The sequence below is a fragment of the Coturnix japonica genome, chromosome 2 (genome assembly GCF_001577835.2).
Source record: "Coturnix japonica isolate 7356 chromosome 2, Coturnix japonica 2.1, whole genome shotgun sequence".
Lineage (NCBI taxonomy): Eukaryota > Metazoa > Chordata > Aves > Galliformes > Phasianidae > Coturnix > Coturnix japonica.
In genome coordinates this window covers 37114311-37133103 of record NC_029517.1, presented here as the reverse complement: position 1 = coordinate 37133103, position 18793 = coordinate 37114311, and the positions used below count along the sequence as shown (strand labels likewise).

The window sequence follows — 18793 nt, the reverse complement described above, 5'->3', positions numbered from 1 at the left end:
TGAAGCCAGGTTTGGATGTGCAGTCTCAGTTAAACTCTTCAGTTAGTCTCTAGTTAGACTCTTCAAAGCTGTATGACATCATTCAAATGTGTAACTCTGGTGACAGAAAAAGTTGTCAGAAGTTTGTTTTTGTTTAGAGATCCAGTACCTGTTTTATTGGTTAGGGGCTGAATTCTGGTCAGGATTTCCAGACGCCCCAGAATCAATCCCTATTTTTTCCCCAGTTGGACGGTAAGATCAGACATTCCTTCTTCAATTTCATACAAACAGGATGTCAGAAAAAGTAAAACAAATTTGTCCAGTCTTCTGTGTATCTTATAAAGAAGAAGTTCCTCTGTATGCAAATCTCTAGTTTCTTGCTCCTGTTGTCATTTCTGGTTGTTGGTGCCTGTAGCCCAATTTATACCAATGCTCATAACTTTAATGCTATCTCATTTTTTTTTGCAAGCATTGCCCTATTTTTAGTTTGTGACATGAGATCACCATAGTAGGGGAACGTTTATGATTGATTGAAACTGGCAGAGCTCAGAGCTTGGAATGCCTGGATTTGTGAATCTGCAGGAGTGCCCATCCTAAGCATCCTTTCTGAAAAATAACACGATCAGGAAAAGCTAAACTGAAAAATGGCAGCTTTCTGAACTTTTAGTTTGTGTGTTCAAGAACAAATAACATTCATTTCTACCTTTGAAATCAAGGCAAATGCTCTCACATCAAGCCACATACCTTTGGTTTTGCAGAACAGACTCTCAAAAGTCAAAGATCAAAGCTGACAGCTCTGGTTTTGGAAACCAGAGATACAGAATCACAATTCAGCTCTTTGCATATCTGAGGTTGTCGGCACTGGATACTCCTGTCAGGGCTGAGTGTGATGGGAGAGAGAAAGCATCACAAGCAAATTCACTGGAGGAGGGGGATAAAATTATGTCTGGCTTTTCCTTTCCAGCAAACAAAAAAGGAGTAAACAAATGACTTTGTCAAGCTTCTGTAAACTTCAGTTTCTAGCGTTCTTCAGAATCACTGAACAGTCAGTTCTCTGCTGTGGTCCTGTGGAACATCACATTATCTATCCATTCTGTCAGCACTGGACCTGCAGACTGTGAGAGGCCTAGCCCAGTACTCACACTAATATGGCACTATGTAGTATGTTCCATTTAAAGAAGAAACTAACTAACTAACAAACACAAAAAACCTACTACGCCATGTAAATAATTTATGCTTTTCACAACCTATTGTTATTTTGGTTAACAGGTTAAATCAGTGGTGAACCCTGACAAACATATTGCCACCCCATTCTTGGGAGAATTACAGCTGTAAAACATTCAGGACTTAATCAAAGCATAACCCCAAAGATTATAAACTCACAAACTGTAAAAAAAAAAACAAACCCACAAAACAAAATACCATTTATTGCATTTTACTGCCTTTTACGTGCTTACTTGACTGGCTTTTATTGGTGGGAGCTACAATTTAGAACTAAATGGCTAAGCACCTTTCACTAGTCTATTGAATTCACAACAGATTTATGCCATCCCCTTGCGATGCTTCACAGATACTTCATTTAGAAACTCAGTGGAAGACAATCAGGTTGATTTTATAATGTCATATGGCATCATGCTTTGTGAATAATAAATGTTGAAATCTGATACGTTCCACGGAAAACATTCAGTTTGGCAAAAAGTGGCACAAAAAAGAGCCCATGTACTACTACCATGAGAACTGATAGAAGAGAGCAGCAATGAGAAGAGTCAGTCTGGTGTTAAATCTAACTTTGAGCCTTAGAAGGGATAGTGTACTTTTCAGATCTCTAAATGTTAAACTATACTGCTGGAAAAACATGGGTAAAAGTGCCTGTATCATGTTAACATTTGATAAATCAACATTTATCTGTAATTTCACAACAAAGCTAAAAGGGCTTCACTTACTCAAAAGGTCATGATAGATAATCTCAGTGTTTTCTTCTGGCCTTAGAGTATGAAAGAATCTATTTAAAGAGCTGTATTTGTCACTACCTATAACAACTGTTCAAACATAAGTTGGCACAGAATAAGGCTGTTCCCCATAGCTAAAATACACAATATATATTGCGTGTGATGCTTACGTTCACCTGGTTTCTCTGTTCACCACCTTTATGTTTGTTTCCTGGGCAGTTCAAAGGTTTAATTCTAATCATACAGAAAATATTTTGCACCATGGTTATCGCACACATTGTTTCCTTATGCTCATTTAATGACATCCGATGCAAATATAAGCAATATAAACTAGTATTCTCTCCACCTGGCCATCCCAAAGTTTGCATTCTAGAGGTTCACAGGTGTTTTGATCAAGTTCTTTTTCAACTGGCCTAACCTGCAAATTACAGAGCTGTGAGTAAATGAGCTATTGTAAATCTAGATGTGGCAGGCAGCACAAATCTGAGCCCAAATGAATTTGTGATGCTTTGTGGAAGAGTTAGTTATGCTTCAGTCAAGACTGTGTTTCCTGAACTAGATTGTTTCTGGCAGCCAAGGTGGTTCGGGTACTAGTGCCTTATGCTGGTTTCCCTGTCACCAGCTTGAACCTCAGTGAGAAATAGTCTTGTTGGTGGTTGAGAAACATGGATGAGAAACTGCTGACAGCAAGATGAGGAGTGTCAAAGAAGCATGCTTAGTACACTTACAGACTTACAGGCACCAAGAAAGGAGCATAAAATGCACACTGATGCAGCAAAGCTAATGCTAAAGCTGGCAGACTGCAAAATGAATGGCAGCTTCTCTGCGTCCTTGAAATCCTCAGGTCAGAAATGTGCATGATGTGCTGGTTAAATCTAAATGAAACCATTATGTAAGATAGATCACAGTAGTTGTATTATGATTCTTGTTCTGTGTCATGGAGAGGTCAGATTGGAGAGATCACTGCTTCTTTTAGAACTTCAAATCCAGTAATGTAGGGAAGTAGATCTGAGGAAGGACCAGAGAACATCCTGTTTCTCTGCATCGTTCCACCTGCTGCATGTGTGCCAGCTGCACTCAGGCTGTGGCAGACGCAGTAGACTGTTGGGGAAGTGTTAGTGAGAACAGCCTTGGCATGAGTGTGACTGTGGCACGAACTAATCCTTAGGGATCATGTCTGATTCATTCCAGTGTTCACAACAGTAGGAGAGGTGAGCAGTGGCACGTTTTTGCCGTTAAGTACTGCCTGCAGTTCAGTGATATGTAGCTTTACTCTTCTAAGCTCATGGGAAATTATGCAGTGTCTCTGTAGGACAAGGAGGAGATGGTAAAACTGAGGAAGCCTTGTGTCATTTTCATGGAATAGGTTCAATGCTTGAATACAGACCAGACAATACTAAGTTCTGTGGGCCCCATTATTAGAGAAGAACCTGTAGGAATTCCATCCCCCTGTGATTATGTTTGTTACAAATTGTGAGGAAAGCTGGTGGGGACAGAGGGCAAGAGGTGGAAAAGGGACATGGAAAGTAATTATAGAAAACTATTTGCTAGGGAAGCACTAAAAAGGTAGAGAAGCCCAAAACAAGATGACTAGGAAACAGAAAGCAGCAAATGGGCTGTGAGATGGCCTTGTTCTGTGTGATGAAACTGTGTAGCTTAGCAAAGGATGGCAGAATGGGGAAACTGTCTGCCGATAAAGGCAAACACAGATGAATTTGTTATCTTGCCAGATGTTCTGCTTTCTAAAACGTGGGATAAATAATGAACCATTTTGCTTCTTATGGTACTTAAAGAAAGATGCAAAATTTTGGTTTAGAGGCATAATTTTAGTTTGACCACAGAGGGAAAGTTACATACCAAAGGAGGACTGTAAAGTAGTGGCTGTGTTACCTTGGAAACAGCAAAAGCCCTCATTAGGTAGGTCGCTGTTAATAAATAGCTAATTAAGAATACTTGTAACAAAGCATACATCATGCAGGATTGCATCAGAATAACTCAGGCTGTATTGCTCTGAAGGGTAGCTCTGCTGGGACAGATCATTAACTAAGGGAAAAAAATACACAAAAGTAAAACAGGTTCAGTCATTTTGGAAAACATCAGTGCCTTAAAGTAAATGAGAATAGGGGATCACTGATATCGAGATTGCAATGAAAGGTTGTCCAACTCTGTCACATCACAGTAGTATGTACATACTGGGAATATGATAGTACAGTCTCATTCTTAGATACGATGCAAAACCAGCATAGATTGCCAAGGCTGGGATCAAAAGGATCTTTGGTTAACCAAGGGGAGGATATATATATTAATTTATATATATCCATATATATTTAGTATATGAATTATAGGTCACATTAAAGGTCTGCATAGTCCATTTCTTCCACTACTAGACGCCTAGAGAAAGATCAAGAATAACGTAGATATCATTTCATCAATAAACACTCCTCAAAGCATCAGAAGTTCAGGGCTTTTCTGATCTTCGGATACTTCCAAAACACTTTGCACAGCCTTGCTTAAAGGTCTTTGAAAACAGTTATCAAATTGCTCTTTTATTCTTCAGGACTTTTGGCATCCTGTTAACAATGAGTTTCACTTTTAGAAATCATGTGAAAAAAAGATTCCCTTGTGCTTATTTTAAACCAGCTCCCCCATAGCTCTAGTTTCATGAGAAACGGTGAACTATAGCCATTAACCTAAATACCATCCTGTACACAGGCTCTTTCTTTTCCAGCAGAAAATCCTGTTGAGCTGGCTCTCTCCTCATTAGAAAATTGGGGTTTATACCTTTTCTCTTTCTATTCCATCCCTTCTGAAGGAATGTTATTAATGCAGAGTATACGTTCACTGGGTGTACTATGGATTTATATAGCAGCGTGCTGATATTTCTGTTTTCCTTAATGAGCTCATCCCAGCTGTTTGATTGCCCTTGAACACTGAGATGGGTTTTCAGAGGACTACTTAAAATGACACCAAAATGTCTTTCCTGGGAAGCTACAGCAACGTATAGATCATATAAATTAGTTGCTTCAGTTATCATTTTATCAGCAAATTAGTCACTACTGTGAAATCTCTACTGTTTTTCTTTTCCCCCTTCCAGTTGATTCTGGTTTTAACTATTATTGAAGGACTAATGATTTTAGAAGATATTGAGTGACATATGTCTCCAATCAGAGCAGCGTTTTCCCCCACTTGAAAAGTGGCCACTGAGCCCTCTATTTTGCTTTCCCCATTAACCAACCTTCAAGCTGTATGAGGCATGCTATCACATCACAGAAACCTTCTTGCAGCAGTGAGGTGGTTTGAGATTTCGCAAAACTCCTGGGGATATGATATGCTGGCAAACCATTGTCTCTCCAGTGTCAGAAGCTCCCTCATGGGAACACAACTGTTATTTAGGTTTTACTGTACAGAAAGACATAGAGTTTCTGTATAACTTTATGAGGAGGCTTCTTTTCCTGACATAACTCTCTTCTAATAAATTCTACAGAAGGCAGGAAAAAAAATCTTTCTTTATAATATGGAACGCACACAGTTAATGTGTTGCAATGGCTGGTGGGAAGCTGTGGTGATGCTGCTGCTACTTCTGTAAAGCATTTTGTTCCACTGTTGGGGGCTGTAGCTGTAGCTGCTGTAGCTGATGATGAGAGAAATTAAAGCATCTCAGGCTTGTCTCCAGAGAGGCCTGAACTTCCCGAAGGAGCACAGCTTCTTCATTCCAAGGTCTTCTGAAAACTGCAGCCATCAAATTGATGGAGCTGAGTCAGAGAACAGGGCTTTTCAGACTGTAGTTAGAGAGTTTCTTTCTGTAGTGAACAACGAGTGGGGAACTTTACATAAATATTAAAGTAATAGCTCTGCCTTGGAAAATTACTCTAAAGTATTTTCTGTTTTAAAGCCTAACTAAGCTAATAATCTTTGTCTGTGCTGCAAGAGATGTATACTAAATGTTACACTAAATATTCCACCAATGAAAGGCTAAATTAAAATTCAAGTTTCCAGACTGCAGTGCCTCAGTATTTAGCTACAACATAGAAGTTTAACTACCCAAAATTCAGGATCGAGTTATCCAACATTTCAGTTAACCAACCACAACACATATGGTAGGATTTTCTAGAGAGAGAAATGGGAGAATCTGAGCAAGAAGCACTGCTGGCTGGTTAATACTGGAAGCGCAGGCCTCTAGATGTGGGAGTTTAGAGGGCCTGAAAACCTTGAGAGGTGCAGAAATGGGATGGCACGAGTCCACACATGAGTCCACACAGTCCAAAAAACACGTGGAAACACACAACCTTTCTAAGAGTTAAAGCAAAGCACTAAGCTTTGTCCATTTGTGCTGTCAGTCCCACTGAGCCCCTCTGTATTTCAGGACTCTAGTTATAAAATGACATAACTGCACATCAGGTGTGCTGTGAGGATTTGTATTGTAACAAGGCTGAGGCAACCGGCTAACACAGCAAAGCCGGCTGTGGAATTGATCTAGGGGAATGTAACCACACAGCTGCAAACCTTGCTGATGGTACAAGGACCTGCTTGTCTTTTTATAACGATCCTAAATTATCTTAAATCATCCTCCATCTTCAGGAGATGCAACCGAGCCCGCAAAAATGTTTTCTGCAAAGTCTGGATCGATGGTAGAACTGATGCAATGCGATGATGTACGTGAAAGGACAAAAGGGAACGGCCTTGAGTTGCTCCAGGGGAGGTTCAAGTTGGATATTAGGAAAAACTTATCCAAAATATCGGTGCTGCAGTGGCACAGGCTGCCCAGGGAGGTGGTGCAGTCACCATGCCTGGAGGTGTTCAAGAACCATGTGGATGTGGCACTGAGGGACGTGGGCAGTGGGTGTGGTGGGGCTGGTGGTTGGACTAGGTGCTCTTAGAGGGCTTTTTCAGCCTTAATGATTCTGTGACTGTACAGTGTCCCGCTGCACACGCTGGGGATTGCTGCTGCTGGGCACATGCACCTTGGCGTGCACCGCATGAGTGGTGGCACAGACAGCCGCCTCCTCGGTGCCACGATATATGGCCAAGGGCACTCGTGTGCATCCATCCGCACTGAGAGCCGCCCTCCTGCCAAGCGCTGCGCTCAGGCGGGCACAGCTTTTGTAGTGCCACGGGCTGCGCTCCCCGGGCACCCTCTGCCCAGCGGTGCAGCTGCACACCCGCATCCCACAGAGGGCGGCCACCCCCCCGGCTTTCATCGCGCATCCCGCGCACACCCAGGGCAGGGCAGAGCAGGGCAGGGCCCCAACGGCCGCCCAACGCCCCCCGGCCCCAGGCGAGGGGCGGCGCGCGGTTCCCTCTCCCGCCGCGGCCCGGCCCCTTCTCCCCCGGGCGCCGCCTCTCTGCTCGGCGCCGCCCGTGAGTCAGGGCTTTGCCGGGCACCAGCGGCGGCCGCGGCCGGAGCGGGCTCGTACCCTCCCGCCGCGGGGCTCCATGGAGAAGGCGGCGGCGAACGAGGGCGGCGGCAGCAATAGCAGCAGCCGCAGCAGCAGCCGCCCCACGTCGGCGGGCTCCTCTCCCTCGTCCTCCTCCGCCGGCCGCGGGCTGCCGGGCCGGGCGGCGGCCGCGGGGAGGCTGGATGGAGGCGGCGGCGGCAGCAGCCCCGGCTCGGCGGCGGCCAGCCCGGGGGGCGCGCAGGCGCCGGGCGGCGTCGGGAGGCGTCGGGAGCCGGTGCTGGAAGGGACGCTGAGCAAATACACCAACCTCCTGCAGGGCTGGCAGAGCAGGTAATACGCCGCCGGGACGCGGCCTCACGGCCCCCGCCGCCCCCAAGATGGTGCCCGGCGGCCGCCGCCCCGGGCCGCCCCCTCCCCTCCCCGCCGCGGGCAGGTAGGCCGGTGCTGTGTGCCTGTGCTGTGTGCCGGCCCTGCTCCGCCGCACCTCGCCCTTCCTGCTGCCCTCGGTATTTCTTGTTGTTTCGTTCCGTTTATGGTTTATTTCCCATCCTTTCCGCGTTCCTCCTCGTGCAACTTACCTTCCTCCCGCTGGGAAGTTGGGCGGGATAACCGGAATGGGTGCGAGTGGAAGGGAAACGCCGTGTTTGTGAGTGCAGTCACCGGGCTGATTTGCCGGCTTCAGGGTGGGCCATTACCCGTGTGCTCAGCCCCGGTGTCCTTCCTGCCTGACAGGTGCCGGGAGTGGGGCCTCAGTGCGGGTTGTGGGACTCAGAACGCTGGGTTGGGGTCTGTGGAACGCGAGAGGTTTTGCATTGCTGCTTTACTTCTTGCTAAACTTACTGAGTGCGTGAGCTTGGGTAGCTATACCTCAACTTTGTAAGGTATGGTGTTGCGGTGGTGGCTCTGAAGGGAAATAATGGCTATAGAGAGAATGCAGGTCCAGCCACAAACCTTTGGAAAATGAGAAGCAAAACCAGGAGACTGCTTACACCGAGTGATCACAAGCAGTGAGAATGCAGGCATAGCTGTCTTCTGGATGCTCCAGCAGTAATTTTAAAGTATTTCTAAGTGAGAAATGGATGCCAAGGATGCTTTGATGCTGACTCTTGTGGAGCTGGATCAGTGTAGGGGACTGTGTCAGTGCTTGCTGAAAAGTTTCAGAAATGGATCTGATTTCATGCAGGAGGAGGCATGCACAGGTTATACCCACTGTGGGTGATAGTGAACGTGACAGGCCCAACATGGATAGGTACTTGTATTTGTAAACCAGACACTGTTCACGTACATGTATAGACCGCTCTCATAGAGATGTAGAGAAGGCCCTCAACTATCTCATGGCTTCTGCTGCTCTGTGCTACATTCTCTGTGTTAGAATCCTGTCTGTTACTGATTTATGCAGACCTTCTGTTGTTTTGTTTAAGAACCAAATAAACACATTTTGGTATTGAAGTGAACAACTAACCTCCTCTCCTTTTTCTTTTTTTTCCTGGTACCGCCATCTCTTTTGGTAGAAGCAGTAACTTTTTCTAATCGTGTGAGTGTTGCCAAGGGTCGCTTTCAGGTAACCTGATGGAAATGGGTAAAATTGAGGTCTTTGCTTGTAAGTCTTTGGGTCTGTACTTGCCTGTCTTTTGGCTTTGGGCAGTGTTTGGCACTGATTAGATCTCTGATAAAGATGGCGGTTCAAGATGATCTATGTATGTCTGAGAAACTTCTATCTGAAAACATCACAGAGATAAATGTCACGTGAGCAGTTCCACTGAAGCACTTGGAAGTTAATATTATTTTGTTCTTAGCAGTCTATTTTAATCCTGCTATATAATGCTTTGTCAACCGCTGATCTTATTTTGTGTAAATCTGGCCATTTGACTACATGGTTCATGGTGAGACAGAGCTTTTGGGCTAAGTGATGTTTCTAGTTTATTCGGGTGTTCCTTGATCTATGTTGGCTGGCATTGGTGATGCCAGTTCTAAACAAAACAGTTGCAGCTGGGAGGTTACAAAAGTTGATCTTACTATAATTTCCAATAAATGAGTATGTGTGGGTTGAAGTGTGGTTGTCTGTTTGGGAATGTATGTGTTGTGGAATGATCATAGAAATTAGTTCTGAGTTTACTTCATCTGGAAAAACGCAGGATTGTTTAACTTCATGATCAATACAGCCGGATGGCATGAATATAAATAAAATGGAAAAATAAAGAGGAAATTGAGAGAGTTCAGTGATGGTGGATTTGAAATGTTCTTTAAAGTACCTTAGCCATTAGCCTAAATAATTTAAATGCATTTAATGTTAGCTTCTGCCATGAGGCATTGAAGTAGGAAGGCTTTCTTTCCTGCAGGGTAACCTCTAAAATTCTGGAGATGTTTTTGCCTCGTTGTTTGAATTACAATAAATTGGTGTCGCTTTTTTATCAGTTGCCCTTTAAGAGGGGTGTGCAAGATATTTCGGATGGGGCAATATTAAAGCATTACACTGCACTGATGTACAATAGCTGAAGTAATTGAAGGCTTTAGGTTCAGTCAATCTTGAGGGCTGCACTTATTTCTGTTTTAAGAATTTCTGAGGGTTTATTGTCTATTACTAAATAAGTCTATTTGTTCTCTTCCAGCAGGTTCAGGAACAGCCTGTTTTGAAAAAGAGATGGGTGTTTTTTTTTACCCTCATACCAGCAGAAGGAAGGGCTGTTTTTATGTTTGTTTTGAGGCAGTTTGTTGTACAGTAAAGTTGTCAAGGGGGCTGGGTGTTTAGAGTGTCTCTGCTAAGGTCTGACTTGCCATTGATTTTCACAGGTGTGAAGGTAGAGAGCAAAACAACCTCAACCACGGATGTAAGATGTTTAAGATGTTCTTTCATGTAAGAACATTTGTGTCTGATGTGAGGTACTAGAACATCTCACTGTCAGGACAGGTCAGTAATTGGCTGCTGGACTGGTGTTAGCGACAGGGGGCCTGAATGAATGAACAAGGAACTCCTGGCCAAACTCAAACACAAAAAGAAAGCCTACAGAGGATGGAAGCAAGGACAGGTAACCTGGGAGGAATACAGAGAGCAGCTAGGGATGAAGTTAGGATAGCTAAGGTCCAGATAGTATTGAATGGATGTAAAAGCCCTTCCTGTTGCCTTTAACAGGTACATTATGACATAAAGAGCACTAGGGAAAATGACCTGGTTACCTGAGACAGTGGCCATGCTGAGGTACTGAATGCCTTCTTCAGCAGCAAGGTTGCCTTCATAAACACCAGTTTCCAGAGATCAGGAGGAAGGGCTGGATTGTGAAGTGGATCAATAACTGGCTGAATATCAGTGCAGAGAGTAGTGGTTAGTGGAGCAAGTATTGAGCAGAGTACCCCAGGAGTTGATTCTGAGCACAGTCTTGTTCCAAGTCTTAATTAAAGATCTGGGTGATGAGGTGGAGTAAACCCTCAGTAAACTTGCAGATGTCGTGAAACCAAGGGAAGTGGCCGACTCAAAGGAATGCGCAGGCATCCAGAGTGCCATGGACAGGCTGGAGGTGGTTGATGTGGAGTCCAGCAAAGAGAGATGGCAAGTCAAGTAATTCTGGGGAGTAATAATGCCAGATGTGCTGGGGGCCACCCAGCTGGAAAGCAGCTCTGCAGAAAAGGACCTGGGAGTCCTGGTGGACACCAAGGTAACTGTGAGTCAGACTTGTGCCCTTGCAGATAAAAAAAGCTAATGGAATTCTTGGCTGCATTAGTAGGCAAAGTGTTGCCTAGGGAAAAAGAGTTTGTCCAACTTTTCTAGTCGTTTTCTGTCTGCTTTCATAAGGTACCAACTATATAGCAAGTGCAGCAGCCCAGCCTTTCTGTTTGTTTCTTCCCTGTCATAAGAGGGGTGCGAAACATGTTGAGAGTCAAAGATTAAAGAGTCTAATGCAGTGACGGCTGCTCCAGGTTCTTTCACTGGTAGAATTCAAGGTCTAGGAATGACTTACAACCTTTTTCCAGTGTAAAAAGCAAGTAGGTGGTTACTGGAGAAATATGACTATACTTGAATATGTTATTGGAAGTTAGATGCATGTTGCTAGTGTCAGATAAACTCGGAACCTAAAATGTCAAAAATCACTTATTAGTAATTTCTGGTTTAGAATAAATGCTAATCTTTTCTTTTTCCTTAATCCTGAAATCTAGGTAATGAAAGTAATAATATTGAAATGTGAGCTTTAAGTTTTTAACTCCTCTATTTCCTTCACTTCTTGCTATTGGAACTTTTTGCTCTTAATTATTTATTGTTGAAGGTTACTGTTAGGAAAAAAAAATAACCCTTTGTTGTATACCTCTAATTTATTTGTAGGAAAAGTAAAATTTTAAGTTAAGATGCACTTTGCTTAGTCAATGGTTGGTTAAACCTAACTTGTTTTATCACTAACTGCTTGACTTATCTTGAGTAGCTTTTGCTGTTGTCTTTAAAGAGATACGTCAGGAGAATGGAAAAGGTTGTTGGAAGAGGAGTGAAGTTAGAGAAGGGCTTTTATTAAGGTAGAGGCAGGATGAGAAATCGATCATTCTTTCTCGGTGTCCTTCAGGGATGCTTACAAGAAACATTTGGAAGAAAAAAAAAACTTTGAATGTCAGGGTGAAATTTAAAAAGATGGTCTTGTGGTTTGGACTTTGGAGATGTCCATGGCAGTTCTCCAAGCAATCCACATTTCTCTCGTCCCCAGGCAGGTAACCCAAGTTCTTTGCTCTTTGGCTGCCTGTATCACTGTTACTTATGCCTATCTGGAGGATAAATTCATGTGATGTATGATTATTCACTGTGTAAGATGCTTGATGGTGTCGTAGGTGTGGGTAAAGTCTGTTTAAAACAAAGGAGACTTGAACATTTTCACTCAGTCGGTACGTTTGGGATTTTCAAGTGCACTTCAGAGCTGAGCAGCAGTCTTGGTACCAGAGGGAATAAAGTGACAGACAAAATAGACCTTGGTCTTCCTTTCACCCAGATGTCACACTTTGCTTTCAGACAGTGAAAAGAAGTGGCAGTTGGCTCTAGCACTTACCCTTATCTGGGTTTTGTTATTACTAGCTCATCTCACTGCTGTCTTTTTGAATGGAGATCTCTGTGCTTAGTAACGCAGTGATAAATGTGGTTAGAGGGAGCACACATGCTCTTGTTAGCTCATCTGAAAAAATGCACCCGTTTGTGCATACGGATTTGTGTTCAAGTAGGTGAAGTGACAGTAAGTTGTTAAACTAAATAATGTGCCTGGAGTCTTTTTGTGTGTCTATAAGAACTGTATTCAAGAAGCTTTCCACATCACTTTGTATTTAAAAGCAATTATTAAATAAGTAGGAAGCATTTGGGCTTTAGCTTCTCTTTGACTAAGTAATATGATGATTCTTACCTTGTTCTTTGTGGTATATTTAAGAGGGTGAACCTTTCAAGTGAAAAGGGTACTGGAAATCACTGAATATCAACTCTTAATGTAAAATGATATATTTTAAATCAGTGTTATAATGGATGATGAAACAAAACAAAAAGTATTTAATTTGATACAAATAAAAAAGTTGTGTTTCGTTCCTTGGCCTAATACAGTTCCAGAACTTAAATTATTTTATTTTATTTTATTTTATTTTATTTTATTTTATTTTATTTTATTTTATTTTATTTTATTTTATTTTATTTTATTTTATTTTATTNTTTATTTTATTTTATTTTATTTTATTTTATTTTATTTTATTTTATTTTATTTTATTTTATTTTATTTTATTTTATTTTATTTTATTTTATTTTATTTTTTTCCAAGTATCATGTCGTTATGCTTTAGGTCTGTTAGGGCTTTGGGAGTATCTTTCTGAGATGGTTGAGCACATTTTAGAACCTCATCCAGGGAGGCAAAGCTTTTCCCTTTCTTTTCCTTTTCCTTTTTCTTTCTGTTGCAAATATATGTCAGTAAACACTGTTGAAATACTACTGTACTTTCCAAAATGGCATTTATGTCACTCCAAAGGCAACACCTTGTATTTATTTTCTTGGAAACTACAAAAGATACAAGGAACACAATAAGACTGTTTGATAGAGTAAACTATCACCTACAAAGCTCTATTTTTTTCAGCAGTCACCACCATTAGCTATGCATTTTTGCCAGCAATGTACAAGAGCCTGCATGCCTTGCTCATAAAAAAATCTGCACCAGTGAGGTGACCTGCTATTTCACAGCTGCTATGACGTTGTTGCTAGGAAAATGTTGCCCATGCAGTTCATCTTCCATCAGCCTGAACAGATGGAATTCAGAAGGTGCCAAATCTGGACTGTACTGTTGGTGTGGTAGGGCAGTCCAGTAAAGATTGGCTGTGCACCCTGTGGTACCAGGCTTGGTGTTAGCGTGCTGCAAGAGAAAGGTTGTTGTCTTCTCTGACCTGATGTTTAGTCAGCATAGTGATGTAGAGGTTGGAGTTGGTGGTTTGTCTGGATCCCAGGATGTTCAGAAGGAATATTCCTTTCCTGTCCCAAAGCACAGTGTGCATCATTTTATCCACTGAGGGCTGCATCTTGAACTTCGTCTTCAATGTGGAATTCACATATTGCTGCTTCATGGACTGCTGTTTTGACTCAGGCTCATAATGGTCCATGCACCATGTCATGTCACCGGTGGTGAAGTGATACAGTGAACAACCTTCATCCTCACATTTGTTCATTTAGTCCTGACGAACTTATGTATGCTGTTCTTTTTGCTCCCATGTGAGCATTGTTGGACCTACCTGGTGCAAACTTTGCAGTATTCCAACATTTCGACTAATTGAAGCTGATATTCAGCTCTATACGCAGGTTTTAATCCACCAATTTGTGCAGATAAGCTGATTGAGATGGTCTTTGTTTTGTGATGTGACAGCTGTGAATGGCTGCCTGGAGGAGGCTTGTCTTTCATGCTACTGTTGCCACTGCTGAAATGTACCACCCACCAGCTCACTGTGCTCACCTCCTCTGGTCTCCATAAACATTCAGTAAGTGTTGATGAATATCAGTGGGTGCCATTTTTTCCACGTAGAGGGATTCTGTGCCACCCCTTTGTTTCAGATACACTTTATTGTCTGGTGCCATTTTGTCAGATTGCCCCTCTGCTGCCATCTGTCACACAGCAGCAGAGTATCGGTGGGACAGTTAACCTCTACCACCGTACCACCAACATCCACCTCTGGTTTTGTGGGCCAACGTAATGAAATAGGAGGCATTACTTTGAGAGCAGCCATCGTAATTAGCAGGTAAATCGAGTAATTTAGATCCCTAAGTATCAGTTATCTAGCACAAGCCGTAGCATTTGTCTTGATTCTTGTCCCACCTAGACAAGAATCAGTGTGTTTCTCTGAGAGTCTAAGACTTTTTATTCCAGTGATAGAGCATTCTTGACTATGGGTGCCAACTTTAATTACTCAGTGCTTAAAAAATTGACTTTCTTAATATGCGTCAATGTTTTTTGTTTGTTTTTTTTTACCCACTCAAATCTTGTTATATGTACTGTGTATGGGACAGAAAGCACTGCTTACCAAATATCATTTCCTTGTGCAGACTTTTCGGAATGATGATGTTATCATTTGTCTGTTGATAGCTAAACCAGTGGAATCTTCAGAGGAGCTGCAAGTCAAGCTTCCCAATAATTTTAGTAATTTATGACCTTACTATTGACTATTTCAGTGTTTTTCTTCAAGTCTGGACACTAGAACTGTGTACAGTCAGTTGTGAACAAATGCAGATGTAATGCATCCTATTTTCTCCAGTATTTCCTGCTAAAAATGTCCTCAAACTTAACTCTTAAGGCCTCCATTACGGTTTTGGAAAATTAGCTTTGTTTTGACTTGTGAATTTAAATGTTAGTCTAATTACACACAGCACTGATACTTCAAGCTCCCTGGTGTTGCTCTGCTTCTCCAGACAGATGCATCCCTACCCCTTCTCTTGCAACCTTCTGCTTGCCTTGCTTGAGTTGCTTGCGATCTGATGCTTGTTAGGCTTTTCTCTAAGTTGCATGTGGTGCTTCTTCTTATTCTTTCTTCTGATGTCCATTATCATACTCATTTTGGAAGTACTGTGATGCTCCATTTCTTCTTTTTAATTAGCAAGGTGATAAAATGTCTCCCTGCTATATTCTCTATCCATGGTTAGCACATGTTTTCTCGTGTTCCCTAATAAGTCTTAGAGTTTCTCATGGCTTGTGGATGCCTTATTTTTGTAGGGGGAAAAATAGTACTTGATTATTTGTTTTTAAACATTAAAACCACTTAAGAACATTGAAAAATATAACTGGTGAAACTGATTATTGGTTGAAGCATTACTTGGGAAAATATTAGTGTAAGGATTGGAGATATATATAAGTGTGTGTGTGTACAGACAGTGCTTTTCCAGGTCAATCTTCTTTCTTGTAATTACAGCTCTTTTTGCCACTAGATGTGTGATTTTATTCTGATGTTATTAGGATGCATGGTATTTGCTGAGGATGGCTTATTTTCATGTCATCAGCAATCCTGATGGAATTTCTTTTTCATCTAGGTCATTGCTAAACGCTTTAAGCCAAGAACTGATTGCCAAGGAACGCTATTAGAAATACATTCACTCAAAGATCCTTGTTCAGTTATATTTTTAGGCTGGTTACATCCTGTATTTCAATGCATTTAATGTCTCCTGTTGAAGTAGAACTGTGTTGGGGTTCTCCATGCTTCTTTGACTATGGGAATTAAAAAAGTGAATTGGATCATAGCTAAGTTACTTAGGTGTGGGCAGGATGGAACCTGTGGTATTCACTGCTGCAAGCATTTGGGCATTTTGCACTGACACAGAAACCTCTTCTGAAGGTGGGTATATATTTTTTTTTTGGTGACTTATCACAGTAGGCTTTTATGGAAGCTCTGGCTCTTGGACTTGTGTGCCTCCGTGGCGCAAGTGGTAGAAGTGCCGCTCTGCTACACAGGGGCTCGAATCCCGGGGGTTGGACTCGATGATCTTTAAGGTCCCTTCCAACCCCCATGAGACTGTGATACTGTGTGACTCCTGGAAACAGGAAAAAAAATCTCAATTGGAAGGTTTGCCTTTCACACCATAGGCATAGGGTTTGTTTTTTTTTAACTTCCACCGGACATTTTTTATCTTACCTGGTTATTAGGCTTTGATTGTGTTACTGTTGGGTTATACAATAGTCGTTTAATCTCATTTTTTATTAAGCAAGTGGAAGGAAAGGGTGATTTGACAGTAGAACAGAGGAAGAAAGATGAGGTGTTCAATGGTGGGAGAAACGTAGGAAAGGAATAAAAGCTGCTGGAGGAGGATTGATGGAGGGAAAGGGAGCCATGGAGGAGGAGGAAATGAAGGAAAGAATGAAGAAGTAGATATAAAACTTAAGACAGCACAGGGATAGACCTTGAGCAATTATTAAAAAAAAAATTAAAAAGAAAGTCCAAAAATCATGTAATGTATATTCAGAATGATGTCGATGAAGCCTATGTGAGATTTTATTTCTTAATTTTAATCCTACTTTTAAGAGTGGCACTGAAGAAATAAGCAGAAATTCTTCTTCTCTAATTTGCAGAACAGTTGAGGCAGTGCCAGCATTTTTCTGCTTTCTTACCTCTCCCACCTTCTGTAGCAGAGTTTGTTGTACGTTAATAGTATGTGAACTGTAGCCAGAGGAAGCTACTGACAGCGCCCACCTGGATATATAGTCATGTGCCAGGCTTATCTTTGCCCTTTTAAACACAATATTGCTTATGTGTAAATTCAAGAATATGTGATGATTTTTCCTGTTTAAAGGTCACAAGTGTTCCTTCGTTTTTGATTAAAGAGTGAATATCTGGACTTTTGTGTGTACGTAGGACAGAGGCTATAGAAACAGAAACAAAGCTTAATGCATAAAGGCCTTTCAGAGTAAATGTTGCTTGCAAATCAAAATGTGCTGTCTACAGGGGGGATCATGGCTAATACTCTGAATATCTCACAACATATTGGTGAAAGCACTGTTTAGTGGGCTCTGTGGATTCTTTGCATATGTTTCTAAGAAGCGGTGCTGACAAGACGCTGTATTGTGAAGAAGGCTGCACATCAACTGTCATAAGCTCACACAGAAGCTTTAACTTCTCTTCCTAGTGAATCAGTGATTTTAAGAGAAAAGGTAGGGCCAGCCCTATTCAGAGCATTGACAGAGCCGAGAAGTTCCAGCTGTCATAAGATGGTCTGATAAATCAGAAAGATCTGGTTTCTGCAAAGCTTTGTTTAAACGTGTTGAGCTGGAGAAGAGGTGGAAATGAGCTGGAGATGGAAATGAGCCAGTGCAATGGTAACTTGAAAGCAGCTTCTTTACTTTGTATGTCTTAGTTTATTCCATATGATATAGAGATGTTATAGAGAAAGTGTGGAGCGGTCTTGAATATCTTTGTAATTTCAAATTGGGGATTTGTTGGCTACAGATTATTATTATTATTATTTTAAAGGCAAGGAAAAACAAGTTCTGCAGGGAAGAGGGAAGCTGATAAATACATTAATTCCAGAAGCAGGACCTCCTTAAATTGCCCATTGCATTATTTAGTTTCATAAAATTATATATATTTTAAAAAATACAAGCAACTCACAAAAATGGCATTAGTGTTAATGTAACCGAGTTCTCAGCCCCCTGTGTCTGAGCGTAGAATAAACATTACTTGTTCAACAGGTTCTGTGGGTGAAATGGTATTTTAAATGAACATTGCTGTTGGGAGAAGTGCCAACATTCATGAGGTTCAATTTGGAGAACCTTGATGATAAATTATCATCTAGAAAGTGAAAAATAACAGCTGCTATAAGCAGTATATTAATCACACAGAACAAATTTGATGGAATAAAATATCTGGTTTTAACTTGCACGAAAATTATTGCCCCAGCAGGTGCGTTCACTGCCTGAAAGTGTCTGATAGTTCATGTAATCATCTGGAATTTATTATAATAATTTGTGTCCAGAATAACTATAGAGAATATACCTTTAGTGAATTATGTAAGCGATGCTATATGGAATGAGAGAGGAATGCAGAGCTGGTATGAGGGCTGCTGTTTCCTGGCATCAGTGTGTATGCCTTTGTCCATCTGGAAACTGCTTTTGAGATCTTTGTGTTTATTGCTTTCGTAGGTGGTGGTCAGCTCTTATTATGTGTTCCAGCGTTTGAAAAACAGCTAAGAACAAACTGTTTCTCCCATATAAATTATACAGGTAACGTACACAGGTCCACATGCTACAGTACCTAGATGAACATGAGAGAATTATCAAGAAAGATGAAGGAGCCAAATTCTTGTATGCACCAGTTTTGTATTGGCATTACGACCCTGACCTAGATGATGAAGGCAAGAATATTTCAGATAAAAGTGACTTATAAAATGTTCTAATTTATGGCTTTGCTGGAAATGTTGTTTTGAGGTCTCTTATTCCTTGATGTTCTAGTAAATAGGTAAAAACATAACACTGAAATGTTGGTGGCTCCTGGCAGTGATTCTTGCTG

At 41.7% G+C, this 18793-nt stretch overlaps 1 protein-coding gene across 2 annotated transcripts in view; it reads left to right on the top strand.

Moving 5' to 3' along the window:
* Positions 1–7276: 7276 nt before the first annotated feature.
* OSBPL10 (oxysterol binding protein like 10) overlaps positions 7277–18793 on the top strand; it is a 91851-nt gene continuing 80334 nt past the window's right edge. The window contains exon 1 of one of the 2 annotated variants that reach the window (XM_032442363.1): positions 7277–7654. In XM_032442363.1, the coding sequence (XP_032298254.1) occupies positions 7362–7654 (293 nt within the window). In that variant the 5' untranslated portion in view covers positions 7277–7361. The remainder of the gene's footprint in view (positions 7655–18793) is intronic. The other variant, XM_015853901.2, reaches the window with a different exon arrangement.